Genomic DNA, 18,508 nt, shown 5'->3' on the forward strand with positions numbered 1-18,508 from the left:
GTAAAAAACAAACAGTTTGAAACGTCTGCAGCTGGTGTGATTGTCATTAAAGCCTAACAAACAAATTAGTCAAACCACAGGCCTAATTTTATGGGGCAGTTTATCATTATTCTTTGCCAATTCAAAGTCTTCATATTGTAGCATTAGTGTATTTCTTTTTTGATAAGTCTCTTTCCGTTGAGTTTTGTCAAATTAAAGGCTAAAAGGCCAATTATTGAAAAAAAAAACCAATGAACTTCCGGTTGGGTTTATTGCTAACAACAGCTAGCTTAACGTCTTTACGGAAACAGCCTTTGTATGCGCTCAACAGGTCACTTAAAGAAATCAAACATACACCAATAAAAAAAATGTATACAACTTTACTCACTTGTGTTGTCCATTTTCAGCTTTCCTGTTGATTGCATTATTATTTTTAAATCAGATCAGGTGCCACCTGATCTGCGCTCTAATAAATGTCCGCGTTACTTTGACGACCTCTAGTGGCACTTGAAGGAATGACAGTCCCTCTTCTGTGCTTTATCAACAAATATCCCAATTTGGACGAATACGTAATTAAAAAAATTAAAAGCCTTTTGGGGTCTGCCACTATGAAGAGACGTTTGATGCAATTTCCACAATCATTGCACATTTTTATATTTTATTAACTTAAACTTCTAAGTCAATTTATTCAGTCAAATAAACAATAAAATAATGAAAACGCAGTGAAGACTTGGGCAAGTCTTATTCTGCTACAGTTGACATTCACCTTCCCTGTGCTCTGCTTATGTGGAAAAGCTGAAAGCAGACAGACTAAATGACTGCTTTGTTCTTCTCAAGGGTGTTTCATCCTACCAGCCTTGCGAGGCATTAGGGGAAATCAATGGAGAAGATGTAATTTGTTGACTGATAGATTCTCTTTTTGGGCCACCTCATTCCTCCAAGAGCTGAAGTTTCTCATCTACTTGTGCTGTTCAATCTGCTTTTGTACTTCAAAAACAATCTTCAAAAGCAAATTGAGCTTTCTTGTGCCCACATCACAACACGGCATTGCTTTGTGCATCAAAACCTAATTTATGTGGTTTGTCTACAACAAGAAAGAAGCCATCTTTAAGTACTATTATTTTAAACAAAATATTGATAAATTAGTAGTTATTTCCTTCTACTTAATTTTATCAAACATGTTTCTGTTTCCTTTTTTCTGTTTTAACAGGTTTTCATTTTATTCTAGTTCACTGGACATTAAACGATCAAAACAAACTAAAAAAACATTTAGTGATGTGTTAAAATTTTGAGATCATCACATCTGATCCTTCATGCTGTTGAACCCTAAAACTAAAATGACTTAAAAATATTAAATATTTTTTGGAAATTAAGAGGTTTAATGGGGAAAAAAATATTTGTCAGTTACAGATTCTGAAAGTTTTCCCACTAAAAAAGATAAGACAGGTCTATAATGTTAATCAAAAATGCACTTTAACTGTCAGATTTTCAGTTTTTGAAGAATTTATATTTATCATGCGCTTGGAAGGGGAAGAAGGCAGTATTGCATTCAAGGGGCATAATACCTGCTGTGAAGCATGGGGGTGGGACCATCATGCTTTTGGGGCTGTTTTTCTGCAAACAGGACAGGGCGACTGATCCGTGTGAAGGAAAGGATGAACGTGGGCCCTGTATGGTGACATTTTGGACCAAAATCCTGTTTCCATCAGTGAGAAGTGAGGATGAAACGTGTCTGGATCTTTCAGCATGAGCATGGAGTGGTCTAGCTAGTCTCCAGACCTCAGTCCAACAGAGAACCTGTGGAGGGAGTTTACCATTTACCATTAAATCTTAATTGAGCAAAATAAATAAATAAAAAGATCACTGAAGAACATCTTTTAGATAATTGGAAATAAATTCAGGCATGAAGGGGTTAAAAGTCTGTGTTGCCCAGGAAAACATCCCAACTCTGGAGAAGATCTGCATGGAGGAATGGACCAAAATAGCAGCTAGAGTGTGTTCAAACCTACAGGAACCGTTTGACCTCTGTCATTGAAACTAGGATTACATGATGAAGTATTGAAGAGTTGAACTTTTGCTTTTGACTGAATTCTTATTTTCCTCCATAACGTTTGTCTCTCACAGCTGAAACGTAGCTCTGATGAAGATCAGAGACCTCACATCTTTGTTACAACTGTCTATAGTCCTAACAGCAAAATGATTTTGCAATACCAACAAGCCATGTTGTGATCAAACACAGACATGATTGCTGGTTGGCTAACGTTACAAAATTGTTAATGACCAGAAATTCCTTTTTTTTATTTTTTTATTTGCAGACATAACTAAAACATGCAAAAATAAATAAATATTTACACATTCTGAATTTCTATGGATTAATTTTGATTGTAAGAGTTAATCAAATGCAAAGTGTTTTTGTTTTGCTTTAAAATACCATTAGAAAAAAAATAACAGTAAATGAAGGATAAGATTTTTTTTTATTCAAAGTGAATCTCAACATCTTACACAATAAATTCATAATTTGACACTCACCAGTAAGAGTCACCAAGAAGGAACCCGCTTTTTTGTGACAAAGTACATAAGGCTTGGTCACATTGAAACTCACTGAGAACTAGGAGGGGAAAGGAGGACGACGACTGCAAACTGTAATAAGACACTCATTACATCCAAAAACAATGATCATTTTTCCATCCTCATGTTTTGTATATTGCACAGTGCAGTGCTACAAGTTACACTAGTGTAGCATAAAAGATCAACAAAAACAAATCAAAAGAATAAAATCATAAAGCCACACAATTCTACATATTCAAACAGTAACAGTTTCAAATTTGCAATCGTGTCCACGTTTTTGTGCCTAAACGCTAAATTTCCGGCCAGTAATTAGCTTGTATTCAGGATTTAAAGTTGTGATTTCTGCGCTGTGACTGAAGGAGATCTTCAGATCGGGATCTAGACTTTTTCTTTTTTTTTTTTTTGCATCATCTCATCAAAAAAAAATCTTCATAAAAGCTTTAGCATGTTTCGGCCTGCTTTGTTTCTTAAGGCCTTAAAGTTGGGATCAATGCGTCGACCCAGCTTTGGCTGCAGAGTTTCTGTGCGGTCAGCACGCACCGCTGCCGCGGAGGGGAGATCGTTCATCCACAGCAATCCACAAAGTGGTGGGGGGGGGGATTACGACGTCACCTGTGCTGAGCTGACACGAAACAACAGACACAAGCAGAAATCACAGAGGAGGCCTGAACACCACAGGGTTAAAGGATAAAAAAACAGGCGTTGTGCCGTGACATCAACCGCTACAACTCCAAGATGCAATCCAAGCAAGACAGTGCATATTAGACAAGCTTTTTTTTTTTTTTTTAAACCACTAGAGTAAAATAGCAAACCAATATAATTTAATACAATAATCTGGTGAGGCGGGACGACTTTGGACCTAAACGTTAAAGACGACCGATGGATAAAGCGTTTCTGGAAAAAGCCCTGACTGAAACACAAACGTTACCAATCGCCACAAACAAGAACCGCTGAGACCCCCATTCCAACAGAAATGCACATGAAACATTTTTAAAACCCCAAAACCCAAATGTCTTTACGTCCAAATACATTCATGGCGCGAGTATAAAGCTTTGCGTTTGTGTGTATTCAGGCCCTAAGATTTAAGTACTACACTGCGTTCCTGGTGAATAACACGTTCCCTGAATTGCTCTATCTTAGGATTCTGTTCAAAATAAAATCATCTGACCATTAAAAAACAACCTTTGGGGTTTCACGATGTGAAAATAAGAGCTGCCTCCCCCCCACCCCTACCCCAGAAGAAGGACCTAATCTACCGACGTTCGACTGCTCCGATATCCAAGCATGTTATAATCATCGCTGCTTGAAGAAAGGCACTAGTTGTACAGTACGAAGAGTTGCAAATACAGTTCTAGAAAAGAAACAACAAAACAAAGCCAAACGTGTCATCAAAATAAAAAGATAATACATCAACAGCACACTGGTTACAGAATCAAAGAGTGAACCCATTCTACACTTGAAATACTGATGCTAAATACACACAAAAACACACAGACACCAAAAAGCAACTGAATTAAAAAAAAAAGTTATAACTTCCATTACAGCAGTTTACAATCACTTCAAAACAACAGAGCAAATATACAGAGGCACTAGCATATAGGATAAGCATTCAATAAACTCTAGAATCCAAATAAAAACCCCACTTCTATTGTATCTAGTTGTAAAACTACAATTCAAAGGAGAGTATGCAGGCTAGAAAGATTAATCCTCTAAGTTCACAGCTACGAAGTGGCAGATAATCAGTACATAGCAGCTTAATATTTATACATTCCAAATACAATTTGCCAAACGTGGCTAGAAAATAAAAACCTCAACCTAACTTTTAAAATAGAGATCTCATATTATATTCCAATATTGACATCTGCAACAGTATGCTGGAGGTGAAGGAGAAATATCATAGACCATGCTTAGGAAATGATTACTGAACAGTCTTTGGTGCTGATTGGAGTAAAAAATAAAAACGCCAGCTGATATGAGGGGTTTAAACACGCAGCTTCACACCATGCTGGAAAACGAGAGGAAAAGAAAAAAAAAATCATAAATTCAAAGCACAGAAACCGAGGCTTTGCATCCACCCTGAAGGAATGTATCAAAACTGACAACAGGCTTTAATACAAGGACAAAAGCTTCGTCTCACAACAATTACAGATTACACGTCGAATACTTGAAAGCCCAGCAGTGATACTTTTAGTCGATAGGTTACTTCAAACACTGAGAAGCATCTTAAAGTAGAAACATTAAACTCTCTTTTAGTTGAATCTAAGCCACTCCCAACGTCTAAAACAGAAAAACGCCTAAATAAAAACACAGCAACCCAGAGGATCTAGATTGTATTGCAGTTACAGTAAACAGTGACAATACTGTTATGAATTAAGTACTATAGTGAATAGAAATCGATTATCAAAATATCAAATCACCCTTAATGTACATAAAAGCTAATTCAGTCAAAGCCCTACAGTATGTGTGCAGCCTCAAGCTAAATAAACCCACACTCCGAGTTGTTAGACACACAAGAATAAAACAAACCCACACACTTTGTCCTCATTTACCCATAAGCACTTCGTATTCAGTCTGAAGGTTAAGTGCTGCCAGCCCATTTCCATGTACAATCTAAAAGCTCCTGAACGACGTCATAAAAGGTGGTTTTAAGGCACTACGAGACGGCGGCGGCAGCAGGCTCTGCCCCCAACGACGGCGGGAGCGATCAATCTGGGTTCAAATGGCTTTACAGATCTGAGCAGCTTGCTCGTGCTACAAGGCAACAACGATAAAGGGAGAGGAAAGACCGGACCGCCCCCTCAAACACACACAGCAACGCCACCACAAAATTCTTGTCGCCAATCGAAAGGTTTTTTCCTCAACTGCCAGTGACGGGAGGCACTGTGCAAAACACATCATCTTAGAAGAAAATGAGCTGGAGCTCCTCTCTGGGCGTTGTCCTCCACATTTTGCGTCCTCCTCCGCTGGCCGATGGGACTTGGAAGGACGTCTCAGAGCAGACGCCGCTCTGACGAACATCAGAGAGTCATGGCGCGAGGCCTCCTTCTGCAGAGGCTGTCCTCAAACTCATGGTTACAACTGTTTTTTTTCTTTATTCCCCCTCTATGGTACAAATGGAAATCTCCCCACATCTGTGTTCTTCATCATCACAAGTGTTTGTTTTGTGCTCTGCTGCTGGGTCTGCCCGACCAGGTGGCGGCCCCGCTCCATCTCCCCTGGGACCCCCTCATGGGGAGACAGTGCTGCAGCCCCGGCCTGCCCCTCAGATGTAGGAGAACTGCGGGTGGTGGCTGAATTTGGTGGGGCTCAGAGGGAAGCCTGTGTAGGCGGCCGGGGACGCCATGAAAGGGTGAGGAGGGGGCGGGGGAGGGAAGGCGGGCTTGAACTGGTGTGGGTGGTGGGCGTAGCCAGGCTGATGGTGCGGGTGGATGGTTGGGGAGGGCAGGAGCCGGTGGGGAGCAGGGTGTCCAGGGTGGTGCGGGGCGATGCCCAAGGTGACCTGGTGTACGAGGGCGCCTCCTTGAGGGTGCGAGAGACCGTAGCTGTGCTGGAAGAGAGGGGGGGGAGGGGGGCGGGAAGGCAGGATGGGGTGGGGGTGGTGGTGGCCAGTGAGGTGGGCGCTGGAGGGGTAGGACAGCAGGGTGTGGGCGGGCAGGCCCTGGGTGTGGGGGGCGGCGGACGTGTGCGTGGGGCTGCTGTGGTGCAGGTGAGTGAAGGTGTGCACAGTGGGCGGGATGAAGGCGTGCGGCCGCAGAGGCCCATAGTTGCCGTTCCACTCTTTGTTGCTCAGGTTTGTGCCGTAGGGCTGAGGAAGAGGATGACACACAAAACACACACTCATCATTACTGAAATGCATAACACACACATCTGATCTCTAACACTGACTGTACATGAGAACTGGACTGAGTGACTCCTCCTCCTTACATTCCAAACAGGAAGTACCCGCTGGCTAAGAAATAAACAGCTATTACTCAATTATTCCATTTTTTAGAATTATTATTCCTGCTCAGATACCTATTCATAAAAACACGTTCTTGTTAATCTTTTTTTTTTCATATTTCTATTTGTAGTGCAAGTTTTTCAAGTTAAAAGCTCACCAACATGGAGCCAAAATAAAAGCATGTGGTCTCACGCTGAAGGTTCAAAACGTTTGACAGATTTCATGAAGCCTGCTTTCAAGCTCACTCCTGATTGGCTAGAGGGGTTGTCATAAGAATGTTGACTCAGACGTTTGACCAATCACTGCTTATGAACAATGTCTGACTCCCAACTGGGCAGTGTTTGGATCGTGCAAAAATGGCGACTGAATGAACTTCATTTGGAGCCAGAAGTAAGCCACTTTCTATGGGTGACGTCACATTTGCCCTGTCCAGGTCTCTAAGACAGGCAATGGCTGTTGGAGGGCGGGAAAAAAGAGAATTGATCAACTTCATTAACTTAACAATTCATGTCTATCATTTATTGACTTCTCACAAAGTTATTCTTTAAAATCTGATCTTCTAAAATACTGAGAACTTAACGATAGCTTTTTGCTTTTTGTCGTAGCCCAGTTGGATGGCCGATCAGGAGAAGTGAACATCTGCCTGAACAAGTTAAAACAACCAAGAATGACCTGATATTTATCTGCGTGCAGTTGGTTCTTCAATGTTTTTGAAAATCTGGAGCTTTCAGGGAGAATCTGATATGGGTTTAATGTGATAATACATAATGTACTGCCTTTTTAAATACTCCCCTTAGCGGGACCAGCTTGACATGCATCTTTAAAAAGGGTTTTAAGAAATCTGTAAATTTTATGAGGCCAGCCTCAACAGAACTGTCTGTAGCTAAAAGGATGCAGGACAGGAAGTAAACGAACCTGCCCAAAGCCAAGAGGGTGCTGCTGCTGCTGGCCCGCCACCTTCTGCTGCCGGGACAGGAGGGGGGCGGATGGAAGGAGGGGGACAGACGAGGGCGTGCTCTGTTGTCCCACAAGGTTGCAGCGCCCTTTGGATCGGGACCAGGACTCTGAGACTGAGGCAGAAAAGAGACAAGAGATAGCTGAGCGGAGGACAAGAGAAGACAAAACAGAAGCAGAGTTTGTCTTCATGAACGACAAAACTGAAAATGGTAAAGCAAAACAAAACTTCAAACTAAAACGCATGCTGAAAGAACACAAAGAAGTGTTCTGAATTGAAAGGAGGAGATGTAGACTTTAAAATGATGCATTATCTCAGAAAATTCCCTCCAACGTTGAGGATTTGACCAAAAAAGCTCAAAACGCTGTGGACAAACCATTTTAACTTGGTCTGACATCAAAGAGTTATCAAAATATAAATGAGTCCACATAAAAACACAGCAACATGAAAGAAAAGAAAACATTTATCAGCCTTTTAAGAATATAGAGGCTGTTTGTCACACAGCTGAAGGGATAATCAAAAGGAAAAAGTTCACCCTTTGATCTCTGATCTGTATCAGTTTTTAATTAGTTTTATTTAAACAAATATTGGAAATAAATTGATAAAACTGATCTCCTATCAGAGACCTATTGGGGGGTTTTGTGTTGAGAACCAGCAGAGTTTTAAATAAATGTCCAGACCCTGATAAAATGCACACACCTTTCCCTCCAACCTAAATCCTGCATTTGTTCCCTGAAGCCTGCTTCTAGTAAATTCAAAGTAAGACTGTCCTAAAAACACCTGATACTTTGAAAAAAAGGAGGAAAAGTAAAACAGAAAGACTCGAGACAAAAACTGCATCAGCCAGTGTGGATGCATTTATCAGGTACGAGACAATCTGAGAAGCTCTCTGCTGGTTTCTCCATCACCTGTCATGGCCTCTATGAGCCACTAGGGGGCAGAAGGCCCATTCTTTTTCCATGTGACCTGCAAAGTGAGATATGGCCACAAACTTGTAAAAAAAAAATAAAAACACATACTTAATTTCCACAGAAACCTAAACACAGCTCCATCTAAACAAACAGGCTGGTGCACTGACTTGTTCTCTGAGCGCGCTCTTCTGTCCCACGACTGTTTCTGTTGTTGCTCTGCACTCTCATTGGGGGAACTATCATGGTCCGGATCCCTCTGGGACTCCTGCCCTGCTCTGTGGGGGAGGGCAAAGGCGCGACCACTGCAGCCAAGGCCGGCCGGTTGTTGTTGTTAAGGTAACGGTAAGCGCTGTTGCCCCTCGGGGAGGTGGATGCGTCAGACGGGGGAGAGCCCTCCACCGTGTCACAGCCACTCTCGTGACCATCGTCCTCCGACATGCTGAGCAGGAATAAGAGCAGCACACTCAAACTCAAACCAAAGTCTCTGAACTTTTTTTTAAAAAAATCTTCTATTTGAGTTACCTGTTGGGTCTCTTGCAAGGTGAGACTGAAGGGCTGGACTGAAGGGAGTTGGAGGCAAAAGAGCTGGTGCTGAGGCTGCTGTCAGGACTGCTGAGGGAACACACCCTCTCCATCGACACGCTGGTGTTTCGGCAAGCCTCGCACACACACTCCTCTTTACACCTACAGAATGACCCAAATTCCATTGATTCGGCCACCTACGATCACATTTAGTGACAAAAACGCCAACATGGTGGGAAGAAAGTTGAACTCACTCATTCAGACGGCATCGCTCAGGATCTCCGCCATCAACCTCCTCCGCATCGCTCAGATCGCTGCGGATACTGATCACGCTGGGGGCGGGGCTTGGCGTGTCTGCCATGAGGACCGCCACATCTCGAAGCGGCTGCCTGGAGAAACCTCTGCGTCGGTTTCCACTCTGTGCGTCAGGTTTAAAACAGATGGCTTCCTCCTCTGCGTCGTCCCTTTTCTCGTTTTTGTTTTGAGTGTCAGGCTGCCGGGATTCGCCCTGAGACGCCGCCCCTTGACGCTGCTGCCGTCCAGCTGCTGCCTGTCCAACAACGTCAGCCATTTTGGGCGTTCGGCATGAGCCATTACCGTAGTGGGACAGGTTCCTTTGGGAGAATGGATACAGGAAAGATCAGTAAGAGTGCTAACATAAGAAATTATTATTAGGCTTTAAAATATATTTAAAAATCCCAAATTGACATCTTTTTAGAGAACATTGTGGGCATAAATGAGCAGCTTGTTGCATTCCATCCCCGGATTGCTTGTTTTCTTGTTACTGTTTTTTCTACAGTTGTGTGTTTTAAGCTCAGACCATCAATGCTACTTCACTAAAACCTACAAAGGTAATCAAATTCACTTGAATAGGACTTCCCCAGCAAGTCTAAACAGCTCTTGAAGAGTCACAAAAAAAATCTGTCGTGAATCATTGAGGTGTGAGGTCAAACCTGAAGTAGTAAACAGATTTAGGAACTCATTCAGGTAATCATTTGAAAAAAGTCTAAAGGGCCTTTAAGCCATTTTGAAACTAAAAAGAAATTTAATGTGGGAAGAAATTTTATCCACACATGGAAAATATTTTCCATTCTTAACAGAGGCAGACGCAGCAGCGAGGTCATGTCCATTTCAAACTACACAAAGACGGAACAAGTGCAGTTTGTTTAGACCTGCTACAGGGAGAAAACCTCCTCCTTTTAAATAAGACAGGGCAGCACAACAACATCACCTGTTGTGTCCATGTCTGTTCCTTTTAGCGGTAGTCTGGGGCCAGACGACATGAGCTATGCCAATGTTGATTGGCTGGTGGGCAGACAGAGCCGGCATCTGATTGGTCAGGAGAGGTTGCTGCATCAGTGTGTTATAGTGACTGCTGGGTGGACGAACTTTCCTGCTTAAAAAACCAAAAAAATAGGTAGAGTTGTGAGAAGCAGATCAGTGTTTGCTGACTCCTATAGGGTAGCAAAAGTCTTGCACGTCTTTTTTTCTTTTTTCAGTGCTTGAATGACTCATTTTGATGACTCACCCCCAGTCGCCGATCATTTGTGGGCCAGCTGTGTTGTCGTTGGTTAGAGAGGTAGGAGGTGGAGGAGGCGGGTGAGAAGGAGGTGGACCCATTGGAGTCATTTGCTGCCAAGCGGCTGGTACTAGAAGCTGCTGGCTGCGGTTAGGCCAGGCCTGGAAACCAGTGAGACGTCATCACACGTCAAGACATGTCAGTGGTCCCAAAGTCCCTCGAGATCAGCACCAGAGAGGTTTAAAAAGCTTTAGCTGCAGTGTTGCCTGCTTTTGAATTACTGTAACTCTTCTATAATTTCAATGGATTCGGAGGCCGGCAACAGCCGCTTTGCTCTGATCGGTGCAATCTCAGTGTCAGAAACTGTTGGAATAACGTCATTTGCATAAACGGTCAAAGAGTTACAAAAGTTCTAAGAGTGTTTGATATTTAATGTTGCAGGCAACATCTCCAAGGATTAAAGACCTACTCTGATGAAACTGGTGTTTTTGGTGTTTTAACATGTTTTTGTGGCGTTTTTCCTCTTGATAAAGGACAAAAATGAAGAAAACTAAGCTCAAAATTGTATTTATGAGTATTTCTTTATTCAAATCGTTGCCAATCAGGAGCAGATGACAAAAATGCAGTTTAGCAAAGATAGTATTTGTTATGTAGAAAATACACTGGGCGGGCCACAAGTTTGTTGCTCTGCTCCCTTCTGATGCATCCATTTGTAGACCACTAGATTCATGCACGTCTTCGTTTTTCTAGTCTGAGCTGGAATCTGGCTGGATGGCATCAATATTGCTCACCATTTTGTTGCACTGCTAATGTTTGGTTGGGGGTGTTAGGAGCTGTAGGCTAGCAGGGCAGCGTGTAAACAGAGAGCTCTCTGTTACAGGTGGCAGGAAGGCGAGGCAGGATTGCTTTGTGCAAATAGTCCCGCCCACATCTCAAAGGCGAATTTCTGATGAATTACTGCTGAAGAAACTATGTCCTAGAAAACGACAGTTGTTTTTTTTGCGGCTAAATACTGCGTCATCAAAATTAAAAGACAACTGAAAATAAATAGAAAAGGATCAGAGTTGGTCTTCAAATGAAGTCATCCTATATCAGTTATTCCCCTCATAAGGTGCTTTCTTAGTAAACATATTGGGTAATCACACATTTGACTAAAGCAGCTTCGACTAGATGCGGCACAACAAACATGTAGGTGTTTTGGCTCTTAAAATGAATAGATTGCGGTTGGTGGTTTGGTAGCAGTGACCACTGTGTGCTTCTGCTTTTTAACACTTCTCTATCTCATTCTGAATGTAACATGAAGCCTTTCTCTGCCTCCTTCCTCATCTTATAAGCCTTTTGTTGCTTGCTTTGCCCTAACCCAGGTCATGAGTTTATATCACCTGGCTAAAAAAATCCGCCTGCCGCGAGTTTCCACCAGAAAAATAAAATTTTCCTTAAATGAAGACCGGTTTAAAAAACAAAAGTTGTTTTAATTCAAAAGTCATTACCAAACTGCGGCAGAACCTGCAATTATTATTATTATTTTTGTGTTTGTCCCACTGGCTGCACACTGCAAAAACAACCACAAATACGACAAGTATGACGGATGCAGCACTGACACTGGAGATGAGTCAGACCCAAACAAAGGATCAGGGTGTGGAGCCACTCCACGTCACCAGGGAACACGCTTACTACTCCGTTCTGGAGCGTGGGAACATCAGCATGCTGAAGGAGTCTGGGTCTTACCTGAGCCATCACGCCTGGTCTCACTGACAGGGGCTGTATGGGAGGGGCTTGTGTCACCATGGGGACAGAATATGTTGCTGGCTGATTCAGGTTACCTTTAAATGGGGAAACAATTTAAAAAGGAACTTTGTTTTATATGATGTGTAGAACATTTCAGGTCCTCATAACATTTTTTCTGTACACACAGTTCTGTAGACACAAACTCAAATTACAACCTCAGGCTTTTAACTGTCTGTCTAAACTATCAGCCAATCAGCACCTTTCTCCTATCAGCAACCAATCAAGTGCTGTCATTCATTTGTGAATCTTTCCTTTGTGTCTCTAGTTAATTGTTCTCACTAAAGCATGAGGTTCCTTCCTACTATCGGTCTGCCACATCATTATGCAAAACATGAACACGATGAACTGAACCGTAAAAGCCAAACGCCCTTTAAAGCTCAGCGTGGTGAGCCTTTTAAAGCGTGCTTTTTCAACATAAGGTGACGCTTTTTGCACATTCATGCTCACAATTAAATCTATTGTGCAGAGAAACATGCAGTTATGTAGAGAATAAAACTCAAATTTAGCTTTTTTTGTGCTTAGTTTCATCTACTGAACTGATTTGTTTTCTTTTTGTTACAGCTTATATCCTAGCAAAACAATGCAAAATGGAAATTGTTTATAACTTTTTTTTAACAATGCAGAAATAGTTTTTAATATATATAACGTAGAATTTTGGAGAAAAAGCCATTTAAGTTAAACATTTTGGTTTTGTTTCATTGTAGTAAAGTAAGATTGAAATTCACAGTAAAGGAACGTGGTTCTGCAAGTAATATCACAGACATTTACTACACACCGTTAGAAAAAAGTACAATTAAAAATGAACTTTGTTTGCCTGGTAAACAAAAACTGATGATCTTAATTATTTTTAATCAATGATTATTTTCACTTAATATAAAAAAAAAGAAAAAATTGACCAATACACCAATCTAATTCCAGTTAACTACAGACAAAGCACCAAAAAACGGGAACACATTTTAAATATCCACTGTAATAAGGAGATTCGGATACCTTGCATTGCTGGGGGGCAAAGGAGGAGGGCAGGTGGGAACGAATCACTGCAGCCAAACTGCCCATTCCCTGCTGTTAGAGCTATCCCAGGATGCAACACCGATTGAGCCGACTGCATTGTTGAGTTTTGAGACGTTCACATGAAGAAGTGGCAGAGAAATGGAAGAGCAGAAAAACAAAATGTCTAATTAATCTTCTGAAGGAATTAAAGTATTCAGTGAGAGAAAAGGCAACAAAGCTCAGCAGTGTGTAAAAACTGGACAAAAATCATGAAGACGATAATAAACTTTAACTAATCTCTAGATTTTTTTTTAAAAGGAGGGGTGGTGAAAAACTGCACCTGGGTGTGGACCAGTATGTTGCTGTAACCCAAAGTTACAGAGGAGGAGGCGGGGGCCAAGGGGGGTCTTGAGAAATGAATGGTGTTCTGGTTCAAAGCATCAAAAATTGCATTGCTGGGCCGACTGTGGCACATGTCCATGATGCGGAAAGATGACTGTACACTAAAGAGAGAAACAAAGTGTTGTTGATAAGGAAGTGAAGAAAGCATTAAGACACACAGAGGGAACAGCACTGAGCCTTACTGGTGACTGTGGGGGAAGTCTAGAAGATGGGTCATGGTGAGGAAAGGGTGATTCAGGACGCTGGAGGGAACAGTTCTGTCCTCCGCGTCGATCGTAAGCATGCTCTTAAGGAGAGACACAAACTCGCGTCTGTCTTCCTTCTCTGACTGCATGTCCCCGTTATCTGGACTCAGCACTAAGTTCACCTGACACAGAGAAGCACGTCAATTCAGAATATTGCAATGAAGATTCACAGGAGTATTTAGAAATCTGGGTAAAACTTACGTGTGCTATGTCATCCAGACAGCTGAAGATGTACTTTCTGGCCTCTTTGGATTTAAGCCCCGTCTCTTTCTCGTGTTCTTCCGTTGTCTAAGGAAAACAGGAAGACTGCTTCAAATATCTAAAGCGTACAAGTTCAATGCAGGATGTGAAGATTTTTGTAGGAATGTGCTTCAGCAGCTCTTTGAGTTCAACTCATTGCCTCACGAGCAGTCAGAGGAACAATGAGGGCAAGGCAGAGTGTGTGAAAGGAACACGTGTGTTCAAAGTTAGCTCTGGACGCGTTTCAACGATAAACAGCGAGAGGTCAAAACATTCCAAATGTTAGATAAAGTCGACCAGATCTGCTTGGTCAAAGGTTCCCCTTCTGAGTTTTTATTTAAAAAGCTAAAACTTTAGACAACATTTATTTAAAGTTTTCGCGGAGGGAACTCAGCAGATAGTCTAAACAGTTTCACATTTCCTTGCATTTTTCTGTACCGGCTTTGTCCTGTTTTGAAAAGCTCATGCAGCTGTTTCCTTTCAAAAAAAAAAAAAAGCCACATAAGGCTGTTTGCTATCTCTACAAGGACTTTTACCCGAATTTTCAATAGTTTATGATCAATTGAAGTTCCAATGCTGCTAATCTGTGTTTTCACAATCTACAGCAGCAATCAATGACTGCTGACCATGTGCTTGTTAACACAACACTGAATGTTACCAGGTTTGCTTTGCACACATTTTTACATTTCTGTGTATTTATGTGACCTGAATGCAAATACCTTCAGTCTCCAGGAGGCGTAAGGGGAGTCTGATTCTTTGGTGAAAAAGCGTGAGGTCTTGGTTCCCTTGTTGAGCAGCTTTTCAGCTGGCAGCCCCTGAGTCTGAGAGATGTACCGGATCTGAGAGGAGCAAGAGGGAGGGAAACGAGGACGGAGAGATGAAGCCAGATGAAGAGGTGGGAAGAAAGTACAATATGAAAATCACACAATCCACCTGAAGGCAATTCCTTTCAACACAAGATTCCTTTGAGATGAAGCAAGCGGCGCCCAAGCATTTCCGGAACAAAGAAGCCTGACACCTTTCATGCAGCATAAACATTTTTCGATCTGATGGGTTCAGAGACTTTTGTATTATTCTGATAATTTACACCTAAACCACAACTCTATTAATCCCATGAAGCTAAAAACTATGCCTGAGGTTATTATGCCCCATGACCAACTGTGAATAGTAATTTCATTTAGCCGTGTGAAAATTGCTGAAAGTTTGAATCATTTGATTACATCCAAACAGTTAAAAAGTTGACTTTAAAAAAATAATAAATAACCTAACTGAAGATTATTTTCTTGTTATTCATTTTAAAATAGAGTGTTAATGCACAATGCAACCCTGTATGAAGATGAAATAAAAAACTCAACATTTGGTTTGACTTGTAGTAAATTTGTGAAAAGAGGTTCAGACCTTTAAGTGAAAACAAAAATAAGAAGCTGAAGGCAAAAATATGTTTGCACCAGCAGAGTACAAAACGTTCATATATAGGTTTGTGAAAGTAAACGTTTGACCAAAAGCCATAAATATATATGCTAAGCGGAAGTTTAAGAGGGAGGCAAAAAATACAACTCCAAAGTCAGTCAAGACTGAACTCACATAAATTCACTTAAAAAGTTAGGGAAGGACAGGGAGAGAAAGTAAAATATAAAGAAAAAGAGTTTAAAAGATATGAACGAACTAGTTTCCTTTGCAAAGGCAGTTTTTTGGACCTAGTCAGAGGTGAAACGGACGTTTTCCAGGTCTGGTCAGTATCTTTTCCCCCTGAAAAGGTCAATACCCTCCCTGACTTCCTTGGTATGTTGAGAGGCCCAATCAGGAAGCCTCTCAACACACCCCAGTCCCCTCCAAGTGCCATGACGAAGGTAATCTTTTTTTTACAATGCCAGCTTTCGCTTTGTGTGAATGTGTGCACGCACATGCATGTGCGGCCTAGAATAAACAAACAGCGTGGCCAGAGGGCACTGGACTGAGATCCTGCTGATGGTGCACTGACTGCTAACTAAAGTGTGCACGTGAAAGCATGTATGTGTGCTCGTGCGACGGGGGCAGTGCGCACGTCTACAATCAGGCTTATGTTTATAAATACATTTTGCTGTGTAGAGTGGAACTGCTGTGAGCCTTGGCATACAACTGCATGCTTTTGGGGGCTCAGTGTGTATGTGTGTCCTGGCACGGCCCTGCCACACAGCAGAGCTGTTGAGGCCGGAATAACTCCTAAAAGCTGCTAGAAAATGGAAGGGGGCAAACTCAAAATCTTACAAAAATAACCATATTCTTTGTCCTTTCCAAAATATAAAAGACAGAAAAATGTTCTTAAAAATGTTTTGAAAAGCAATCTGCTAGAAAAAAACATTTCATCTTTTAAAAACATTGTGCAGTTGCCCACAAAAATTTTTACGGGGGCATATTACTTTCTCTCTTGAGGTCTGATGCAGAAACAAATAGTAAGTGGATGCTTAAAGATTATGTTAGCCTCATTATTCCTATACACTTTATTTAAAGGAATATTGAGCTCGATTCTGGCCTTCAGAGTGTTGTTTATGGTCAAACAAAGAAGTTCTGTGCTATCTGTAAATAAAAATGATCCCATGTTGCCGTCTACTTTGTCAGCAGCCAAACCCCTAGTCATCCAGTTTGGACAACACAACTCTGTAAAAAGATAATTTTACATTTCTAAAAGTAATTTCCTGATTCTCTCAGACTAGTTGAGCTTTATGCGGATGCTGGGTTTGCTAGGCTGAGGTCATACAGCACGAGAGGCCGTGAAGCAACAGCAAACCGATCCACCTTCAGCTTCTCCCCTTTCCCCTCCTTAGAGGATGTATGTGACACAAGCGCTTGCAGTTCTTGAAACTCTACCTGGTCGTACTCCAGCGCTCCAGGGTAAAGAGGCCAGCCCAAAAACAGTTCAGCTATCACGCAGCCCAAAGACCACATGTCGATGGCCTCGCTAAAGGGCAGGCCCAAAATAATCTCGGGAGCCCTGCGGACAGAAAAAGAGGAAAAAGAATGCGTTAAAATAAAACAATAACACTGATGAAGTTGAGTCTGATCATAAAGAGATAAAAGTCACACTTTAAGATTTAATTTAACCCCATTAGAATGCCAATTAGTTCAAAGATTTTCTCCCACAGGATAGAAAACTCTTCTCAAAGAAACTTTTACTAAACACAGTTTTAAGAAAGCCTCCCTTGTGCCTCCTGAAGCACTCTTTCACAATTTAGGTCTACTAAAACTGGGGAATCTATCATTTTAGGAGGAGAAGAAAAAACATTAATGGAAAAATTCTGTTCATTCCAACTTTTTATTTGACCATAATTTACCTGGTAGTTTCGATGACAACCTGGACCTAGGAAGCAAGTTTTCTGGCTACTGGGGGAAGTGTTTGGGGGAAAACCCACCTAAGCTGGGATTTGAACCAGGGCCCTCACACTGTGAGGCAAAAGTGATAACCGCCACACCAGAGAGCAGCCAAAATGCTACTCAGAACAGAAAACATTTGGGTATCGCAGTATCAAGTGCTAAAGGGCAACCAAAGTTTGGAGGCCTTTTTTTCCTGAGGAGGTGCTCCAACATATTTGTCATTGTGAGGTAAATGCTACAACAAACCCAGTTTTAGCATAAGTTGCATTCCTACAGAGAGTTAACCATGACCTGACCTAACTTTATTGACCTCTACAAAAACGCATGGCAGCTTGTTCAAAAAGAAAACACACACATACACACAAAAATCACTAGTGAACAAAGGATATTCTAGATTCTTACTTCCCAGCTAATTGTCTATCAGGTTTCAGCAGCTAGGTCATGGTTAAGTTTGCCAGATTTTAAAATTTGCAATAATAGTGTTGGATGACTGAACAAAGCGGTTGTTCTTATTTATTTATACCGCTTAGAAAACAGACTTTCTGGTACTTCAATAAAACCCACACAACACAATTACAGGGTGCACATACACAAAAAACGAAGGTTTAAACTAAATCAGACTGTTGTGATGAGTCAACTTTCTATAAACTCGTTTAAACACTTCATAGTTTTATATCTTCTCGTGTATATAATCACATTATTATTGGAGGTGTTGATAATACAAAACACAGCCTGAATGTAAGGGATTCTGGTTTCATCATCAGTATGATATTCTGGACTTTGCCAATTGTTCAGCTAAAAGAGGACCAGAACTCTTCCAGGAGCAGCGTGCGATTATGTATGAAAACAATGAGCTGTTAGGCATGCTCACAGCAGCAGAGCAACAAAGCTACAAATAGCAGCCAATGCTGTGACAGCTTTGAAGGAAATCACTGTTGCTCAGCAACATCTGGACGCAGCACTGCAGGAATATTAAAGTGTGGGGGAAAAACTGGGGCCTTCACACATCATGTGCATCTATTTACACATGCAGATCCAAAGCTAAAGAGGAGATGGAGTTTATGTAGGCACGTTTTCCATGCCAACGAGCTAAGGAA

At 41.6% G+C, this 18,508-nt stretch overlaps 1 protein-coding gene across 3 annotated transcripts in view; it reads right to left on the reverse strand.

Annotated features, from left to right (window-relative positions):
• Nucleotides 1-2,434: 2,434 nt before the first annotated feature.
• The window catches only part of LOC101162288 (homeodomain-interacting protein kinase 3), a 30,799-nt gene continuing 14,725 nt past the window's right edge, over nt 2,435-18,508 (reverse strand). The window contains exons 5-18 of one of the 3 annotated variants that reach the window (XM_023955948.1): nt 16,908-17,031; nt 14,780-14,899; nt 14,022-14,108; nt 13,758-13,942; nt 13,514-13,676; nt 13,174-13,285; nt 12,124-12,218; nt 10,405-10,556; nt 10,108-10,269; nt 9,131-9,490; nt 8,877-9,038; nt 8,522-8,793; nt 7,404-7,585; nt 2,435-6,352 (exon numbers count right to left, since the gene is read on the reverse strand). In XM_023955948.1, coding sequence (XP_023811716.1) covers nt 5,810-6,352; nt 7,404-7,585; nt 8,522-8,793; nt 8,877-9,038; nt 9,131-9,490; nt 10,108-10,269; nt 10,405-10,556; nt 12,124-12,218; nt 13,174-13,285; nt 13,514-13,676; nt 13,758-13,942; nt 14,022-14,108; nt 14,780-14,899; nt 16,908-17,031 — 2,719 coding nt within the window. In that variant the 3' untranslated portion in view covers nt 2,435-5,809. Of the gene's footprint in view, nt 6,353-7,403; nt 7,586-8,521; nt 8,794-8,876; nt 9,039-9,130; nt 9,491-10,107; nt 10,273-10,404; nt 10,557-12,123; nt 12,219-13,173; nt 13,286-13,513; nt 13,677-13,757; nt 13,943-14,021; nt 14,109-14,779; nt 14,900-16,907; nt 17,032-18,508 lie in introns of all 3 variants that reach the window. The other 2 variants (XM_023955947.1, XM_023955949.1) reach the window with 2 other exon arrangements.

This window comes from Oryzias latipes, chromosome 6 (genome assembly GCF_002234675.1).
Source record: "Oryzias latipes chromosome 6, ASM223467v1".
NCBI classification, from domain to species: Eukaryota; Metazoa; Chordata; class Actinopteri; order Beloniformes; family Adrianichthyidae; genus Oryzias; species Oryzias latipes.